Here is a 19548-nt window from a genome sequence, read left to right as displayed (position 1 = left end):
TCTTGCTAAATCCATAGAGAGTTGAAGATGAGAAAACTTCTCCACGTTTCTTATTGTGTTTTGATTTTTTTTTTTCCTTAAAAAAATCCTTATCTTTATTTTCAAACGATATCTCCAATATTTGCAAGATATCAGTGAATAAATCAGCTCAGTTGGCAAAAGACCAACTCCTCAAATACGAGGTCATGAGTTCAAACCACCTTGGGGCCTATCCTCATCCCCTATCCCCCAAAAAATATATAGGACACATTTTTTGTTTTGGTCGAACGAATCAGTTAGAAACCAACCTCAAGGGGTTAACGTAGCTGACTTGGAGGGGACATGAGACTCCGTCTCAAGAAGCGAGGTTTGAGAAAAAGAGATATCGTTGAGAATAAAGATAAGGATTTTTTGAAAAAAAATTTAAATAAAACACAGCAAGCAACATGGAGAAATTTTCTCACCTTCAACTCTCCATGGAGAGAGAGAAAGATAAGGAATTTTTGAAAAAAAAAATAAAAAAACAACAAAAAACGTGGAGAGAGATATAGCATCTTGGCATAATTAAAATCAACCGGTTACTTGTAAAAGTAGTTTGAATATACAAATGGAATAATTATTGAATCCAATTGGTTATTTTTATTGCCTTAATTATATCAAGGGTCTTAAATGGATAGTGCTAACCCAACACAAAGAAGATTGTCTACATGGAAAATGCTCCACCTACGCAACCAAATAGAGTTTTTTCTCCCATAAAAATAATATATATAATATAGGAAAAAGTTTTATGTGGGGAGTGTAACCCTAGGGCGGGAAATGGTTTCTGTGGGAGCATGGCTCTGTACCTAGACACAAAGGAGACAAAATGACTACCCTACCTTCCATGAAAGACGCCTAGGGTTACACGAATTGTTATCGTCTATGGTTCCCTGATCGGTGCGGTTCCCTAGTGCCTCTCACAAGAGGGGATGGGATCCACCTGGGGCACCTGACCGAATACTTTACCCGGATGGGATCCACCCTCCTCTTGTAAAAGGCACTAGGGAACCGCACCGATCAGAGAACCGCATACGATAAACATTCAAGGTTACACTCCCCACAGATAACTCTTCCCCTTCTATTATTTATGAATTACCTGGTTGGCTTGGCCTGAGATAAAATAGGCTTGAATTAGCTACATACCAACTTTGGTTCGCTTCTCTCCCATTCTTCTTACCATATATTCTATTTTGCCATTTGGCAATTTCCTATTCAGTTGTCAAGCAAAAACAAATGTTCCATTTGAAACATACGGCCATTCAATGATTTTTAAAGCTTTATTTTTCCACATGGCATAACATACGTTAGGAACTTTTTCTTGCCATTTACCAGTTAATTCGGTTCTACTTTCTGGTCGAACCGGAACAAGGTTTTGTCATTAGTGGCTTGTTTATGAGACACATCGATTCTTGCCCGTGGCAGAGTAATTGCCTTCAATTTCAGACTTCCGTCAAGGTCACGAGTAATTGATTTCTTGATTATAAAGGATATACCCGATCCACGAAGCTTCCACCATTGTAGGGTCTTAGGAGGATCATAATTTATGTAGTCTTATCTTGCTTTGAGGAAAAGTTGTTTCCAAATCCATTGTAGGGTTTGACAGGAGCTCATCCACTTGATAAGCTTTGGTGCCACGCCACAAGATTTGTGAGGAGCCCATTTTGCCAACCATAGAGGATATATTAGCACCCTCTCTCTATCTCTCTCCTTTTCACATTAAATGACCTCTCTATCCCCTATGTATGGTAGTCCACATTGGGAGTGTCCCCCTATGTCGCTTGCTCATAGAATCTTCTCCTTATCTCCCTAAATTTAATTCCCAACCCTTCAAACCTAACCATCCACCGCCAACATAAGAAGTGAGTCAATTCCTAGTCTACCTTATCAACACTTGGAGACCTTACCACCAACCCAAGTGTGGCACCTCAATCCAGGTGGGCTCCAAGTTTAGATAGGGAGTTGGATAACAACCTTTCCGCGAAGCAAGGTAAGGCTGCATAAATTATGACTCTCTTCAGACCCTACAATGGTGGGAGCCTCCTGTATTGGGTACGTCCTTTATAATCAAGAAGTCAATTACTCATGAACTTGACGGAAGTCTAGAATAGAAGCCAATTCCTAGGCCACGGGCGAGAATCGATGTGTCTCGTAAACAAACCGCTCACGAAAAAACATTGTTCCGGTTCGACCAGATAGTAGAACCGGATTAATTGGTAAATGGACAGAAGAAATTCCTAGCTTGAACCTGCAGTTGTGCTTGTGCAAGTGGCATAAGTTTTTTGAGCCATTCCCATTTGTTCAGACACCAGAAAGAGAGAGAAATAAAACATGGCTTTCACGCTTACGCTTCACCTGACTTCCAAATGTATATTTTCATGTGTAACACATTACACTTGTGCGTTTTCGTTTCAGAAACCAGTCTCTGCTTGTTATACATATGCAATGGATCTCAGGTTCCAATTCTCAAACGTGATTTCTGTACTTACCTTCCTCCTGAGGCTAGGAACGAGGACTTGATCAGGATTTGACAAACACTTGACATAGACGAAATCATGGTTTTCGATCTCCTTACTTTGGAAGCCAGGTTTTGATCTCTTTCTCTCTCTCGCTCGCTTTTTGATACTCTATGCGTGGATTATTAAGTAGCAGTTTGAAAAATATTTTGATGAGAGACACTTGTTCGGTTTCATGGCATTTGTTGTTGACTTTGTGTTTTGTTGCTGCAAGTTGGTTTTCAGAAAACGAGTAATTAGAGACCCCCCCCCCTTTTTCTCGTGGTTCTGACTCTAAATTTGTGAAAATTGGTATAAAGTCTGGTTCGAGTACATTATTCATTTCATTTGTGAGAAATTAAAATTTATTGTTGCACTTACAGTGCATATTTTTCGCCAATGTGTTGTATCATAAGACGTATTTGTTACACAGTTACCATGCTAGCTCATCCACAAACTAGTATTTTCATTCTATGCAAGCACCCCCAATAAATTTAGCAAAATCTTGAGCCATGAGCATTAGGAAACAACAAGACTTTCCAGATCAAGCAGAAACCAGAACTGAGAGCCATGAAAAGTAAAATTTTATGATAAAAACGAAGAATAAGAACAAAAAACTTTAGTTATTGTATAGCATTCTAGGAAATTCATACTCATTAGTGACCGCTGGTGTCAACTCAGAGATAGAAACCATTCCAGCACCCACAGTTGTTCTTTTTTTGTGGATCTCCATAATTTGGTCAGCATTCGGAGTATCAGATTCTTTGTAACTTAATGTTTTTGTTTCGTGAAATACTAATTCATTAAAGGTCATGCCACTGGATGGACCTGGCTCATTGCCTCACTTTATTTTAACAAAAATGTTCTGAAGGGAAAAAAAGATGTCATTTTTCTCAGTTGACATTGATATGCAAATTACTGGTTTTTTAAAGTTTAGGGAGAGGGTTGGGTATGCTGCCAGCTTTCGGTAAGCTAGTGGCATACATCAATCACAGGGCTGGACACAAGAGGGCAAGGGGGTCTTTTCCTAAGAGGGAGAATAGAGGATGATACATGCTGGGCACCCTGGCGGCGTGCCCAGCCTTTTCTCTGAAAGTTTATTATGCCTTGTTTACTGAGGTTCAAACATGTTTACTTATAACCTAACAGAAGGGGATTGAATTTCTTGATTTTTAGTTCTTGACTCCAAAGGTTAAGCATGGCAGCTTCACTGTAGGGTTGGATTTACGGAAGAAGGAAGGCCCCCCTCTCTGTCAAGGGTCTATATTGTAATTGGCACCACTCATGCGATCACCATAGCTGTTGATAACTTAAATAGAGATTGAGTAAAAGAAACTTGCTATATAGAAATTATTGTTCAGAGGACAATGGGTGAGCTAGCTCACCCGTTCTTATCACATGGAAAAGAGAAGTATCTAAATGTATTTATATAAATACACAGGGTAGGTTACTGAAATGCCCCTATGTACTTTACTGCTCATGAAATTGATCGAGTGAATTACGTGTGGGCGAGGCAATTTTTTTCCTTGTTCCGAAATTTCACTCTTTCGATGATAATTATTAATTATTATTATTATTTGGTTTATATTATGAATCTTCCCACACATAAACACCCTTGGAGTATTTAAATTCACTTAATTTTTCCAGGTTAGGAAATATTCTTTTAAAGGGTATTTGTAATTTTTTTTTCAATTCAAAAATATTTTGGCTACCAGGTTTATACTATATGTTACATCCTATTAGGGTTGAGTTAAGACTGTTATTTTTGACTGCAGAAGTTTTTGTGCTGACTGCTTAAAAAGAAAATTTTCAGATATTATTGAAGTTTCTTGGTTAGTGTTTTATTTTGGGACAATTGGATAGTTTCAAAGAGCTAATAGAAAAGAGCACCGTTATTGACTTGGTGATCACGGTCTTTCTTGTTATTAGGAACAAATTGTTATGGATAGTTATGACAATGTCATTTTAATGCTTTAGTAACTCTGAATTCCTTGTGTTTTCTTTAGGTATCTTGATTCTTGCAAGAGACAAGGCATGGAACCCAATTCTACAATTCTTTGTTGCTTCATTAAGGTTGCTCTTGATAAAATTCTATTCATCTTTATTTTCACTTGTTAGACCATGTAATGACTAATCATTACTGCACTCTCATTTGTAGCTACCACCAATTATAAAACGACCAATATGGTATCAAAGAAGGTATTGTTGTATTGATGGCTTCAGACCTTTGCTTGATGTTAAATCTCAAGTCTGAACCTTGTAGTACAACCTCCCTCCCCACCCAAAATAAAAAAAGTCTGAACCTTACACTTTTAAATTATTAAGAGTATGTTTGACATGTATGAGTTCAAGTTAGGAAAAACAAGATAAAAATTGAGTGCAACGAATAAAAAACCCAGATGCAGTGAAGGGGATTGGTAAGCTGAAACGCAAGGGTTCAGAAAACATTCCCTTGCACAAAACAGAGCAGCAACAATGGGGATACCTTGAACACAAGGGTTCAGAAACATTCCCTTTTCTATCATTCTATGTTCTTTTTTCATATGTAAAATAATGCAAAAGTCGACTTCGAACCAGGGAAACCAGCGGGAGATCGATCGATTGCAACCAGGATTAACACAATAAGGATGAACAAATTGAATAACTGAAACTTTCATTGTTGTTGTTTTTTTTTTTTTTTTTTTTTTCCTGTTTACATATGAAAGAAGAGCATAGAATGATAGAAAAGGATAAGAAGAAGAAGAAGAGGATATAGAGGAGGGATAGGGGTAGTAGGTTATCTCAGCCTGGGGCCTCCTAGCCACAGCTATCTCAGCTGTTGAACACAAGTCTTCTCAGACTAAACACTTGCAGGCAAACAATAGAAATCCATTAATTAAGTCTTAATGCAAGTACAACTGATGGGGCCTATTTATAGCTTGGCCTAAGCTTCACAAAATAGAAAGTCTCAAAAATAGAAACCAAACGAAAATAGAAACTAAATTTAACTAAAAGGAAACAAAGGACTGAAATAGAAACTTAACAAAATAGAGACTTCTAAATAAAAGCTAAGCAACTAAAATAGAAACTCTAACTTTGACAAGCTTTAAAAAATAGAAACTATAAAATATTCTCTAAAATAAAAACTAGATCCTTGTCAAAAAAAAGGAAGCTAACTTGGTCTTCAATCTTCTAGAAGCTGTCCCATCGATCCTGGGGTGTCTTGCTGTCCAAGGTTTCTATAATAGAGGCACACATGATCTAAGCTGGGTCTCATAACATCACATGAACAGCACCTCGGGTACTGTTCATGTGAACAGTAAATTTGTATTTGAAAACTGTTTTTTGTCCTGTTCTTCATGCTTTGATCTGCATCAGAAAGCCTGACTGATGTCTGTTAACATTGATGGAATTCCTAATCACTTATTGCTAGTGACAAGGATAAGGATAACCAAGAATAACCAGGACCGCAGGGCAGGAATAAAAGCCAGAATAAGATATATTCTGTATCTCAGAACAGGGTAATCTGATGGGGACAGAATTCTGGTCGAATGTAGCTGTGGTTATGAAAAACGAATACTCAAAGTTTGATCAACATCAATGGCTGGATGTGGAGATATAGGTGACTGAGTTCTATGGTCCTGTATTGGCATGCACAGGTCAGTAGCTTGAAGACAGTAGAACAAAGAAAAGAAGACTGAAACAATAGGATAAGTTGGTCTCTCACCAACTAGAAGTAACATAAGGCTGGATCACAAAGGACCTAGCCCCAGGCAGGATCTACTTGAACCAAGTTTAATGCTGATTTGGTCTTCAAAAAGCTAGGCAACAATTGAAGAACTTGTATCAGATCACACAATGAAATCGATTGAAATAGAAACAAAGAAGAAAATAGAAAATAGAGAAGAATGATAGGATTGGATTGAGTATCCCACTCTCTCCCGGGTCTCTCACCATACTCTCTCACAGAGTAAAGCATAAGGCTATGTTTTTTTTTCTCAATCTCATTAATCAAATTCGTGTACAAGCTGTAGCCCCTTATAAACTTACATAGAAGACTCAAAAATAGACAGAAAAGGCCTAACACAATCCTTAACTAATAAGGTAACATAAACTGACTAGGAAACTAAAATAATGAAAATAACATACTCAAAACAGGACTCTAACTAAATTAATGAAGTAAATCCCGTTTTCCTACTTTCTACCCATATTTTAGGCTCATTAAATTGGCCAATTACAAAGTAAATCCATGGGATAAAAAGCCCAACACCTACATAACCCAACCCAAAACCTATTTTCAATAAAATAAGCCCTTTAGATGACTTATCTACATCAAGAAGAAGGTCTCCCACCTCTCTTTACATGGACATCTCACCCAGGCTGTCTCTCACAAGCACATGCATGCACAAAGCATTCAAGCTTACTGTCAAAATCATGGGAAGCTAGGAACTACCTCCTCCTTTATTTGTAAATTGCCTTATTACAAAAATAGAAACTCTCCTTGGCTAGTGGAGACGGGAGAGATAGCAACTAAATAAGCTTAGAAGAAAATAGAAACTCCAAAATATAAAAACCTAATATTCTTAATGACTAAGAAACGTAAAATAGAAACTTACTACTTAATCCCATATATGACTTAAATCCCTAATATTCGGTCTTATAGAATTGGCCCATTACAAAAGTAAACCAAAAAGTATAAAGCCCATTGTGCATACAACCCACTGGACCCTGAAAATTACACATATTAGTCCATTCTTGGTCCAGTTTGATGGTCTGGTTTGCTGTTGTCCTTGTTCTCTTGAACTACATCAAACATATATTGTCAAGATGAACTATTTCGTTTGTTCTGAAGATTTTTGAATCCTGAAATGGAGCTAGTCTGTGTTGCTTACGTCCTTTAGTCAGGTGTCACTCTAAACTATTTTTAAAATCATGGCATGTTATAATGCTGTTTTATTTAGACATTGAAATCTGCTTTCAGTCTTATCAAAGTGGCAAAAGAATGTGTTCTTTGATATTTTCTTAAATATGTATCTACTGTACTTTTTTGATATGTCGTTAGAGTTAGGTAACAAATACATGTGCATAGATCTGTTTCCTCTTTCTTGTACTCCTAGATAAAAATTTGTTGAAGAAATCCAGAGTTGTGATTAATAGTTACTTTCTTGTCGAATTCAGGCCAAGCTTCAAAAATCTCGTCAAGAGCCATGTTGCCTTGAGGTTTTCTTGGACCAGCTGAAAGATGCTGATTTTCCTCTGCTTATTGAAGTGTTCTCAACTATTGACTTCTCTGAAATTGACGCAGTAGACATACTCCATGAATCCCCTTGTGTCTTGAATGGAGAATCTGTCTTGTCTTTGATCCGTACAATCAGTCAAAAACTACGGGTTGTTGATCTTCAGGATTTGTCATTTGGGAAGGACTTCTTGCGGTAATTAGTAGTAGTGCTTACCCACTTGTTCTTCTAGAATTTAGCATTTATTCTTCTGATTTGGCCATCGTGTAAATTTTTCAACATTCTCTCTGCTTTTTCTTCTTGAAAATTAATGTTGAACAATTGGGGGCAACAGATTTGTCAATGGCTTGAAATGTTGGAAAACAGGAATAGAATTTGCTTTGTCAAACTTCTTTCAAGTAAATATACCCACATGTTGACCATCTCACAAGCTAGGCCAACTAGGTGGCCATAAGCCTAGGAGCATCACGAGAGATAATATACTCCTGATGATAAAGAGCTTTTGTTAAGACATATCTGATCCGATTGGTCACTTCATTTGGTAGGTCCCATTTAGTAGCTCTTCTGGGCATTGTAGCTTGGGGGCTGATTGTTTTGTGTTGCCTAGGCACGAATTGTTGACTTGTCATTGACTAGTATAATTGGTGTCATGTAGGAGGAGGAGAAGAAAACTATAATAAGAGAAAGAAAAGACCTGAACTCTTCCTTACACTCCATACCTATTTATTAGCATAAAAATCAGTACTAGGATGGGAACTTCTTGATGGGCGCCTAGTTCTCCTAACTGGCCCGTCAGATTGGACTGAACTTTTGTGGACAGGTTGACTCCAAAGTCCGCCACTCACACGTCAAGTTCAGCCAATGGAGTTTGCCACATGGCAAACAAACCATTGAAAAATCCAGGACTATAGAGAGGGTTCACGGGATTACCGACAAGTGCATGGACATTCTTGGGAGGCCATATCATTGAATTTGAGTCTGAAATTTGACGTATGGTATATCCAGACCATTCCCTAGATATCCAACTATCAGCATACCTCATCACCTTTCCATGTGGCAGAACTACGTGTCTCTGCAAGAAGATTCCATCCAAGACAGCCATCTGGGAAACTTTTTGTCATAAAAAACTACCAATAAATGAAAATATCATGTAATAAAGCACCATTGTGATTGCTTTCTGCAATCCTACAAAGCCTTTACATATTGCTTCCCCACATCTTGTGCACTGACAAGAAATAATGAAAAAAGGCCGTATGACGAAGTTCAATAATATCCAGAGAGAGTGGAAATAGTATTTCTCCTCAAATTAGAAGCCTATTCAAAGTAGCCAGACCATCATATAAAGAGCAATAGTATTTATACGGCAGGGTTCATGACATCATACTCGTTAAGTTACAACTGGGTAGTAGTTGATGCCTAGTGAGCTCTAGTCAACTGACGTGTCATGCTGCTTTGATCTGAGAGATCTAATTGGTCCATGAAAATCCAATATTTTTGGAGAGGTAGGCTATTTGGAACCTAGTTTTTGTGGCACGCTGGGAATTGAGAACTTTTTTTACAAGGACACCTGCTGCAAAAATAAAAAAGGGGGGGGGGATTTTGAGCAGATTAGGAATTCATCTTATGGACCGGTGCCTTGTGCTGGAAGATTTAAAGGACATGACAGAACAGCATTACTCTTGGAGGTTGGTGTTTATGGGGGATTGATGTTGATATATGTTTTCTATTTCCTGCTTGTCTTTTGTTATTTCAATTAAATTTCCTTCTGATATAAGAGAATCTAAAAAATCTTTAAGAGGGATCATAAGAACTTGTATCTCTGTTCTTCAACCATGAAAGTTTGTGAAGTCATGCTTTGCTGTTTTCTGTTACAGTTAGAGTACAATATTAGTCAGCCATTCTGCGGTATGGATGAACATTTGTATATTTAGGGCATTGATGAGCTGTTTTTTTGTCCTTCAACATAGCCTCTATGACTAGTGCATTTTCTAGATTCCCTTTCCTAATTATAATTTTGTACTTACCACTAAAAAAAAGTTCATGGGCCTTCAGCATAGTAGAATGGCAGAAAGGAATTGTGTAGCCGACCCCCAGTAGTCAGTATAAAGACGGAAACTGTTTTCTCCCTCATCCATGTCCTGATTCAAGTACTGTGGAATGTTTTTCTGGATTTTCATCCTCGATGAGTTTCCACTAGTATTTATCTGTAATATGTGCTGAAGCAAGTCTTTTTATATGCAATGTTTATTCAGGTCAGTTAGTTTCTTCTACTTTGTAGTTCTTACATTTTTTCTGGGGACTTGTCACCTTTCATGGCTAATTTAATCCTGCCTCTAATATCAAGGTCTTCTGTACTCATTACTCTCATTAATTTCTCTGTCATAGGGATCTTTGCAGGAGAGGTTTGACTTGTCAAGTCTTGAACTTGAAGTCTTCCCATATCCGGAAACTCAACATGATTGGAAATTTTATGCAGTTACATACCCTTAATCTGGATTTTAGTACTTCACTCAGTAGTTTCCGGGAAAATTGTTTTACCTGTATGCCAAATCTGATGCGTCTTTCGATGTGTGAAACAAGAGCTGCTAATCTCTGGACAACTAGTGCTGCACTAGCAAAACTCCCATCTTTGGTGGAACTCCGCTTTCAAAATTGTTTATGTTGCAATGACACTGGGCCATGTCCTACATCATCCAGTGAGAAAGTAAACATTTTTGCCTGTGACAAAACAGGTTTTCCTTATTTGAACAGTGGTGATTATGTTGGAGCTGGAGAACCATGCATTAGTAGTGGGGCTGATTTTGGCATAGTTGACAGTTTTAGGAACTTCTTTTCTTTAAATGATCTGATTATGACTCGTGAGAGCACAACTGAGGAATCATCAGATGACAGTGAGCTGGACTTTTCAACTCATCAGCAGAGAATACGCTTGGTGGAGCGATTGTCTAGTGTTCTCCCTGCATTGCACGGACAGACCAATCTGGAAAATGAGGTGAATACCTGTGGTTTGCTCATGAAATTGGATGATTCAAGAAGGGAACATTTAATGGTTGCATAACCCTGATGATGGATTTGTTTGTCTGCTTAGCAGGTTTCATTTGGTGCTCTGTTGACTGAAGAGGAAGAAGAGTCTTCTGTAGATGCCCTTAATTTGAGGTGCAGATCAGGTGCTGCTGATGTTGCCCTAAAGAAGTATATTTCACATCATCCGTCACCAATTTGCTTTGAAAAGCATTACAGAGAGTACATAATTACTTCACTATCCCGTTTGAGAGTATTAGACAATTTGCCCATTAAAGACACAGACAGGGCAGCGGCCAAGATAATATTTTCCAGATACTACGAGTTTTTACCCTACAACCGACAGTATAAAGAGAGTGTAGTTAGTATCTTGCAGAAGCGTGAAATGGGACCAGGTGCCCCTCGGTTGCAAACATCTCCCTCATCAAAGCAACAGTATCCTTCTGCAAAGAGTCAATATTTCTTTTCCAGGTCAATTTGTGCTGCTAAAGTCGGTTCTTCGACTTGGCCACTTCTGTATCCACTCTCTAAGTTCAGCAGCACCTCTGGAGAAGAAAATAATAGTCTTCGTCCACGACAATTTGAGTATCATCCATCTGACTCCAGTCTCATGGTTTTTGGAACTTTGGATGGTGAACTGGTTGTTATCAACCATGAGAATGGGAAACTTGTTCGTTATCACCCATCCAGAGGATCATTGAGCAGCATCTTAGGGCTATGTTGGCTAAAAAGTTATCCTTCCAAGGTACGCAATGACCCCATATAACTCAATCAGGTAAATTTATGTTTGTCTAATTGTGAATGCTTGATTTGTGATGTCAGGAATGGACAACCATGCTCTGAAAAGAAATCTTTATTTTTCAAAGGGTTTAGGGTTTTAGGCTTTAGGGTTCATAAGCCATCCATATGCACTATCACTTGATGTTCTGTTGATTAATGAGAACTACTATCTATTATCTATCGAAAATTAAAAGAGATGAGCTACTATTATATTGGCTACGAAACATAAATACTCCCATTGCTGAGTATCTTAATGCAATTTTCTTCTTTTTTATAATTTTTTTGGATCATTCCTGATGCGGGAAGTGCTTACCTTGTTTTTTTCTTTTATGTTCAATTTCAGCTTATTGTTGGCTCTGATAATGGTTCCTTGCATTTGTACGATGTCCGGAAAATGCCTTCGATGGTTACAGACAGATACTGCAGTGTGGATACTGTTACCTTCGATTATTTTGAACAATTGACGTCTGTTCATGTCAATTCAACGGATGAACATTTTCTCGCAAGTGGGTACTCTAAAAATGTGGCTCTGTATGATATTGCCAGTGGAAAACGCTTACAGATATTCACTGATATGCACCAAGAGAATATCAATGTTGTTAAGTTTTCCCACCATTCCCCCTCGATATTTGCTACTTCATCATTTGATCAATATATAAAGATGTGGGACTTGAGGCAAAAACCACTAAAACCTTGCTATGCGGCTTCGAGCTCAAGAGGAAATGTGATGGTGTGCTTTTCTCCTGATGACCACTATTTGCTTGCTTCAGCTGTTGATAATGAGGTACCTCTATATAAGTTTAGTATGTGGTCTGAGTAGTACAGACTAACTATCACATAAGAGTGAATTTTTCCAACTAGTATGAATACAATGTCGGGTCCAACCTTGGGATCATGATTGGAAAGCTTGATGATTTCATTTTTTTTAATCATTGTGACCTTTGAGTCTTTCTTGGAAAATCAACCTTAGTCTTTATGGTATCCCTGGTGGGGAGGGGGACTATTGAATGATGGGTGTAAAACTCCTGCACATTTACTTTGTTTTTGGAACGGTGTTAGGGATCAGGGATAAATAGTAGTGTAATACTAACGTTGATGGGTTATTTATTGGAGTCTAATCGGTTAAAATTGTAGGTTAGACAACTTTTGGCAGTGGATGGAAGGCTGCACATGAAATTTGAGATAGCATCAACTGGAAGTACTCAGAATTATACTCGTTCATATTACATGAATGGAAGGGACTACATTATCAGTGGGAGTAGTGACGAACATGTTGTCCGTGTTTGCTGTGCTCAAACTGGAAGAAGGCTTAGGGATATTTCCTTGGAGGTAATTTGGTCTGTTTCTGTTTGTCTGTTCCATGTGTGGAGTCTAAGTAATGGGATAAATGAGATGCATTGAAGAACATGTTATTTTGCACCTCAACATGTGGTGTGTGCATCTGTTTCTGATGTGCTTTGATGTTACAATTAGGTAATTTCACCATGTGTGTGCGTGTGTGTGACATGTTTAGTATTACTACTAAAAAAACCTGTCGATGGTGATTTAAGATTTAATTAAACAGGGAAAGGAAATAATTTGTATATAATATAAAGTAAAAAAGAGAGAAAAAAAGTAGAAAAGAAACATATATAGCCAATGAGATATTTAAGACATATCAACTAAGAATAAATTTTAAGATATCTCAAGCGTAGTTGTCAAGGCGACTAGGGCACTAGGCTACCCAAGGCATAGGAGGGGCGCCTAGGCAACTAGAGTTGCCTCGGCGACCTAGGCAACTAGAGTTGCCTCGGCGACCTAGGCGTGCAGTATATAATTATATGTAATAGAGCAATGAGAATTTTATATAATTATGCTTAGATGCAACATAGAAGCAATATTAATGCAATATGATATAGTTATGCTAGTAATGACCTAATATGAGAAAACCAACATAAAATAAACAAAGCATAGGATATAATATAAGCATATTGACCGAAAAACAAAGCTATAAAAATAAATCAACGTAAACTCTTGAAGTGTCTACAAGGTTTGCTGTCTCCTTGGACCCAAGAAAGAGCCTGGACGCCTAGGTGGTGCATTGACAACTATGATATCAACTAAAAATATGAACATAAATTTTAATTAATTAGGGCAATATTTTCCATAACGGCCTGGTTTGATAAGCTCATCAGAATGGTCCAAATATCTGCCACATTGCAGATCCATTGGCCGTCAAATTTTGTCAAGGTGTTATCCAAATCATCTATCAGTCTAGTAAGTTTCAGTATATCTAATTTTCCTATGTGGAGCTATAAATCTTAAAAAACTGGTTCAAATTTCAGCTTGAGCAATGTGTTTTGACCATTGAAAATACCAGTGCAATAGCTCTATTCATAATGAGCCATCTCACTAAAATGGGATCCCAAATTTGACACATGGCTAATAGGCATGACTGGTTGGCCAAACCCAGTTGTCATGAGTGGCTCAAAATGTTGGACAATTCTGATGCGGACAAAGTGAAAATTTGCCATTTAATTTAAACTGTCAAAACTGAATAATCAAAAGATAAAAATTAAGAGCTATTAAAGAATCACCAGATTTGGTAGAAACTCAAGTCTATTTGGAAGTATCCAGATAACGCTTTGATTGTTTTGCTTATAACCATAGCTTCCATCTTTGTTATGATTAGCTTGTCTAATACTAACCTATTATAAGCAAAATTAAGAGAAAATTGAGAAAACATTCTGTTGTACTTTGGTGTACATTAGGCTTATAACTAATAATTGTGGTAGAAAGATATTATGATAATTATCTCAAAAAGAGATAAGTGCATGTAGTCGCTAAAAAGTTCTTTGATAACTATTTGACGTAGAAAATATAGTATCATTTACAATGTATTTTTGTTGATACATATGTATTATTACGTCAAGCTTAAAAAGAGAAAAATGACAAGAACAAACCTAATGAACAATGAATCAACTTAACCTGCCAGAGAAGAAATAAATAGAAAGACAAAGAAGAAAATAGGTATGCTAGAGTTGAAAGAGTGTGTTTGTCAAGTTAATATTAAAAAAAAGGCTCATAATGTCTTTTTGAACCATTGGTATTTCTTCCTACAAGAGGGATGGGTAATCCTGCACCACTTGACTAGTTTTTTTCATATCATGGGGAAGATCTATTATCTTTAGATGAATTAGGGGTAGGGCAGATAATTAGACAAGAAAACAGAATCAAGAATTCAAGATAGGGCATTGAGATATACTTTCAAAGGAGAAATGAAGAGGAGGATTTTAGGGTTCGGAATTGAAAGAAACTTGAGGGGATGGATTATTTGTGAAGATATATAGCAGGACAGTTGAGAAAGAGAGGGATTCCCAAAGTTTTATAGGTTGTGTCTGGTGTGGTGGGAGAGTTCTAGTTTGGAGACCGAAATCTAGATGAGAAGGTGCTTTCATCTTGGGGCATGGTAATGGATAATGGTTGGGGGGGGGTGGATTGGGGTGGGGGATAGGCTGGTCAGTTGGTGGGTGCAGTGCTGGGGAGGAAGAAATAGAAGTAAGAAGAAAGGAGAGGAGGAAAGAGCTCTATGAACCCATTGAGGAATTGAATTTCACAATGAATGCAGATGGCTAGAACACTGTAGTTGTAATCCGATCTCATTCAGTTGTGGTCCTTCTAAATGTAACCAAACTTGGTGAAGTTTAGGATCGTCGCTGCTTGCCATATGGCTAATGTTGGTGTGGCCATGTTATGGAGGACCCCAGAGCGACTCATTGATCTAGTTTCAGCCTAAATAAGCAGTGGAAGTGCTTCAAAATGCCAATATATTTCATTATATACCAAAATGGAATCTTCATATTTTGATGAAACTGGACTTTTAATGACTTCCCTTTCTTATATCAGGCTGAAATTTTACCACCGAAAGGAATTTGGGTCATCTATCACATGAACCCACCCTTACACATCCATATCTGTCCCATGGCAAGGAATTGTGAGTTTGTTACTTGGAGACAGGCTAACTGTTGCCAATGATGGTGACAATTAGTTTTTCTCTGATTCAAAATAGGTTGGTTTACAGCCTATATGTAAGCCTCTAGTTGGCCGATCTCCTGCTGTGACATTGAAATTCTTCTTTAATCTCAATTAACTAATCAATCCAAGTGATCAAATCCTCTTGTAAAATTAATCCATCTCAGGAATCAAATGAAAATTGCAACTTACCCTATGGCCATTATTATTATACTTCCATGACTCGCACAAACTATCTTACATAGAAGTGAAGGGTCCTTAGTGACTTTGATCTTACTCAACTGAATAAGCACTGTTCTAACACAACATGCTACTAAACAAAGCTATGACCTGATACATAAACCAGTGGGATTCGGTGCCATCTGTGTGTCCACAAGTCTCCAGTGTATTATCTCTTTCTCTTTCCTTTTCTTCCCCTTGAATTTCCAACAATTCGTCATGCACCATTGTTGTCTGCACACCTTCCTTGAGTGACCAAGATAATAATTAATTTCTTCATGAACAGTGTGTGACTCTTCATTAATTTTGATGCTCATAGTTTTGGCAGTACCCATAACTGAAAATTACCCTATTAGCCACTAAGGATTCGATGGTTTTTATGTTGACATTATGCCCTTGCCATTAAAAGTTTTTTTCTACGCACATGGCTCTTCATATTTACAATAGATTTTCTAGAAACTAAAACCAGATTATCCCATAACTCGTCTCTATGTCACAATGAAAAGGAAGTTGGAAAATTCATGAGTTACTCAAATATGCTGTTTGTAATCAGCAGGTTTTTATTTTTTTGGATAGGAAATTCAAATTACAATCTTTTGGCTGTGATTAATTATGTTTCTTCTATTCTTGATATTAAATGATGCAATTATTTTGTTTGTTCCCTTTCCAGGGTAGAGGGTCGGCAAATTCTATGTTTGTGCAGTCTTTGAGGGGTGATCCTTTCAGGGTGAGTTCTCATTCTGCCACTGACAATTTGTGACTGGATTCAGTTTTGTTGCTTATAAAATGTACCTTAAGCTCTGTTGTTCCATATAGTGGTCTCTTGAGGTTTGTCTAGCAAGGATGGTCTTATTTATTTGAGAGAACCAAGATGCCCTATCCTTATCATCCTTTTACATCTATAGTATCTAATTAATAATTGACTGAAAATCTGCTGTAGGATAAAAACCTGATCCTCCTAGGCTGCTTTAACATGAAAGGAGATAATACTAAGCCCCAGTGTTGTGTCAGCTAGCCCTGGTGTTGTTCTTGGGTTCAAAGCTAAGCATGGGTATTTCCGGTTTCATAAACTAGTCTAGTGGCTATAGATTTTAAAGAAACTTCGAAGGAGGATTTAGAAAGGTAGAATATTGCAACCTCTTAGGGTGGACAGTTTGTTCTTGGGTTTTAAATGGACGTGCTGGGTTAAAGATGATTTCTCCCCCCCGCCCCTCTTTCTCTCTGCCAGTGTGTTTCTTGGATTCATAGACTAATCAGGCTGTAGAGTATTGAAGAGGAATGATACAGGCTAGGTTGTGGTTAAAGAGTTTGTGATTTTAATATCTGTTGAGGTTTTAAGAAATAAAAGGAAGACTATGGAAGAGAAGGGAAGCCTTGGAAGTTGGAATCCAACTTCATACTGTAAGTCCACACAGAAAACAGCCAATTTAGCTATTAAAGTAGGTGTGCTTTAATTCATCTTCAGCTTCAAATATAAGGCAGAAATGGGACACTTGCTATCTACGGCCACTACTAAAGGAGATTTTGAAGGATCCAGAAACAACAACCAATTACCAGATGCATGCTTTTATTCAACCACCCACATAACGTGACCCATATAATAATATTCTAATAAAAAACTGAAAGGAGAAAACCACTTGTGGGCCTTGAAGCCAATTGACCCAAATAAATATTTTTTAATTTACTCCGGTTTTGTTATTGGACTTCCAGCACTGTCAACTCAATCCTTTGCCCCATTAATTCTCAAGTAGTTTTTGCTCATATGCTCGAACAGGATTGGAAATGGAGTGTGTTGCACCCAACCTGTCATGAATCTGAAAAATGACAACCCATATCTGTTTAAATTACAAAATATGTACTTGGCATCTTCTTGCACCACCAAGTGTTGTAGGGTTTGAGGTCAAGCACGGACATATTAACTTTTTCTTCATTTTATCCTTTTATTTTTGATGAAACACTTGGTTCATCATTAGAACAATCCCTTGGAGGATGGGAATTGGGAAAGCGGTCTAGTAATCTTATGAAAAATCAAGGGTGATGTTTCCTCGAAAATTAGTTTTAAATTATTGAGAACCTAACTAGTTGATTCAATATGGTGATGCAACTCAGGCCGGGTTTTTCTGGGTTGATGTCTACCCTAGCGCAACCCGAGGTTACATATCCCAGCCCTAACCAGCCCATATAGCTGGGTTCAGTCTAAGCCTGGCCCTGCGAATCTGTTCAAAAATGAGGCTGGGCTGGGTCAAACTGAGTCCAAATTTCTGCAAAAAATTTCACAATTTCCCTTAAATTTGTTTGACCTCTTATATGATTAAGTTGAGAATATGTGTACTATATGCAATTAATGGTACTTTATTGGGAGAAAAAAAACTTTGTACTAAGTTATGTATAAATATAGAAGTGCAGATGCATGTATATTTGTAAGGTGTAGTTTTGGTTGAGCCTCAGACCTCAACCTTAACCCTGGTACAATCTGACCTAAGGTTGGGGTAACTCATCAGGCCTGATGGGTTCAGGTTGCATTTGGCTTGGCTGAAGTTGCAACCCTAACTAAAGAACGGCGGAAGATTTTCTTGGAACAGTATTTCGACCCCACCACTTCCCCAAAACTAAATGAGAAGAAAAGGCATCTTGGTATAAAACCTGCCCTTTTTTCTTTTGGCGGAGGATTCTGGCCCCTTCGCTTGCTCACAAGTTGAGGGGAGCAGCGGAACATGCTGTGTATGGTGGAAGATTTTCATGGAACAGTATGCGGACTTAACCCTTCCCCCAAAACCAAAGGGATAATAAAAGGCATCTTGGTATAAAACCTGCCTTTTTTCTTCTTCTCCTTTTTTTTTTTTTTTTTTTTTGTATGGGGGTGGGTGGGGGGGGTTTGAAACTCTGCCCCCTTGGCTTGCTCACAAGTCGAGGGGAACAGCTGAACTCATGCTGCAGCTTAACACAACATACTCATAGAGGTGCGGGCAAGACTTGAACCCGAGTCCCACTGTGGGGAGGCAGTGCAGAATGCAGATGCCAATGTACCAAAATGGATCATTGGCTAAAACCAACCAAGTTTGGCTGGAGTTGATAAGAACCATGCTTATGGCCAATTCACCTTCCCTACTCAAAAACAATGTCCCCAGAACTAGTTAGAAATGTTATATTTGCAACTGTGATGACAAAAATCTTCTCTTTCAGGATATAATGTAGCCGCTACTTGTGGAATGATCTTTCTATGATGTTAATACTTTGTTTTTTCCTCCTTTCTGGAACTCAGGCTTTCAACATGAGTGTCCTTGCAGTCCCTATGCGTTCCATCTCAAAGTCTGAGATTATTAAGGTATTTGTCATGCTCTTCCTGATAGCTTTCACAAACTTTGCTGTGGGTTGTTTAAGAGAACTTTTCTGCAGGTCAACTTGCTAGCATCCAATGACTACGCCAAAGAGTACTCTGCTGCTGGTCACCATTCTCATCCTTCCTACAGCATGGGAGGTTGACTTTTCTATCTCGACTTTCATGTATGTAGATAAGGGGAATGATTTGTGCAGAAAGTTTCTGGAGGATTAAGGTAATCGTGTTTACAATGTAAGGTTGATCAGATGGATTCATGTACATATTTCATATCGTTGAGTTCACACCCCAAACTCACTGAGTCACTGGTCGTTAGAGACAAGTGCAAATACCTACTCGGCAGGGTTGCAACTTGATGGGATGGACCTGGGTGGCCTAGCTTAATCTATAAAGGCATGTATCCCAGGCATGGGCCTAGCCTGACCCAAAATTTGTGTAGCAAAAGAAAAAATGT

The 19548-nt window shown here is 38.0% G+C and overlaps 1 protein-coding gene across 1 annotated transcript; it reads left to right on the top strand.

Moving 5' to 3' along the window:
- The first annotated feature begins 2331 nt into the window (after positions 1 to 2331).
- LOC122661709 lies at positions 2332 to 19379 on the top strand. Its single transcript, XM_043857208.1, has 10 exons — positions 2332 to 2602; positions 4517 to 4583; positions 7668 to 7921; positions 10112 to 10718; positions 10818 to 11492; positions 11871 to 12311; positions 12662 to 12856; positions 16428 to 16484; positions 19020 to 19082; positions 19154 to 19379. Exons 1-10 carry the CDS (start codon positions 2571 to 2573, stop codon positions 19238 to 19240), a joined length of 2478 nt encoding a protein of 825 aa, XP_043713143.1. The 5' UTR covers positions 2332 to 2570; the 3' UTR covers positions 19241 to 19379.
- The last annotated feature ends 169 nt before the right edge of the window (positions 19380 to 19548 follow it).

Source organism: Telopea speciosissima, chromosome 5 (assembly GCF_018873765.1).
Source record: "Telopea speciosissima isolate NSW1024214 ecotype Mountain lineage chromosome 5, Tspe_v1, whole genome shotgun sequence".
In the NCBI taxonomy this organism is placed as follows: domain Eukaryota; kingdom Viridiplantae; phylum Streptophyta; class Magnoliopsida; order Proteales; family Proteaceae; genus Telopea; species Telopea speciosissima.
Note: the sequence above shows the minus strand (reverse complement) of the source record. Positions and strands in the feature narration are given on the sequence as shown.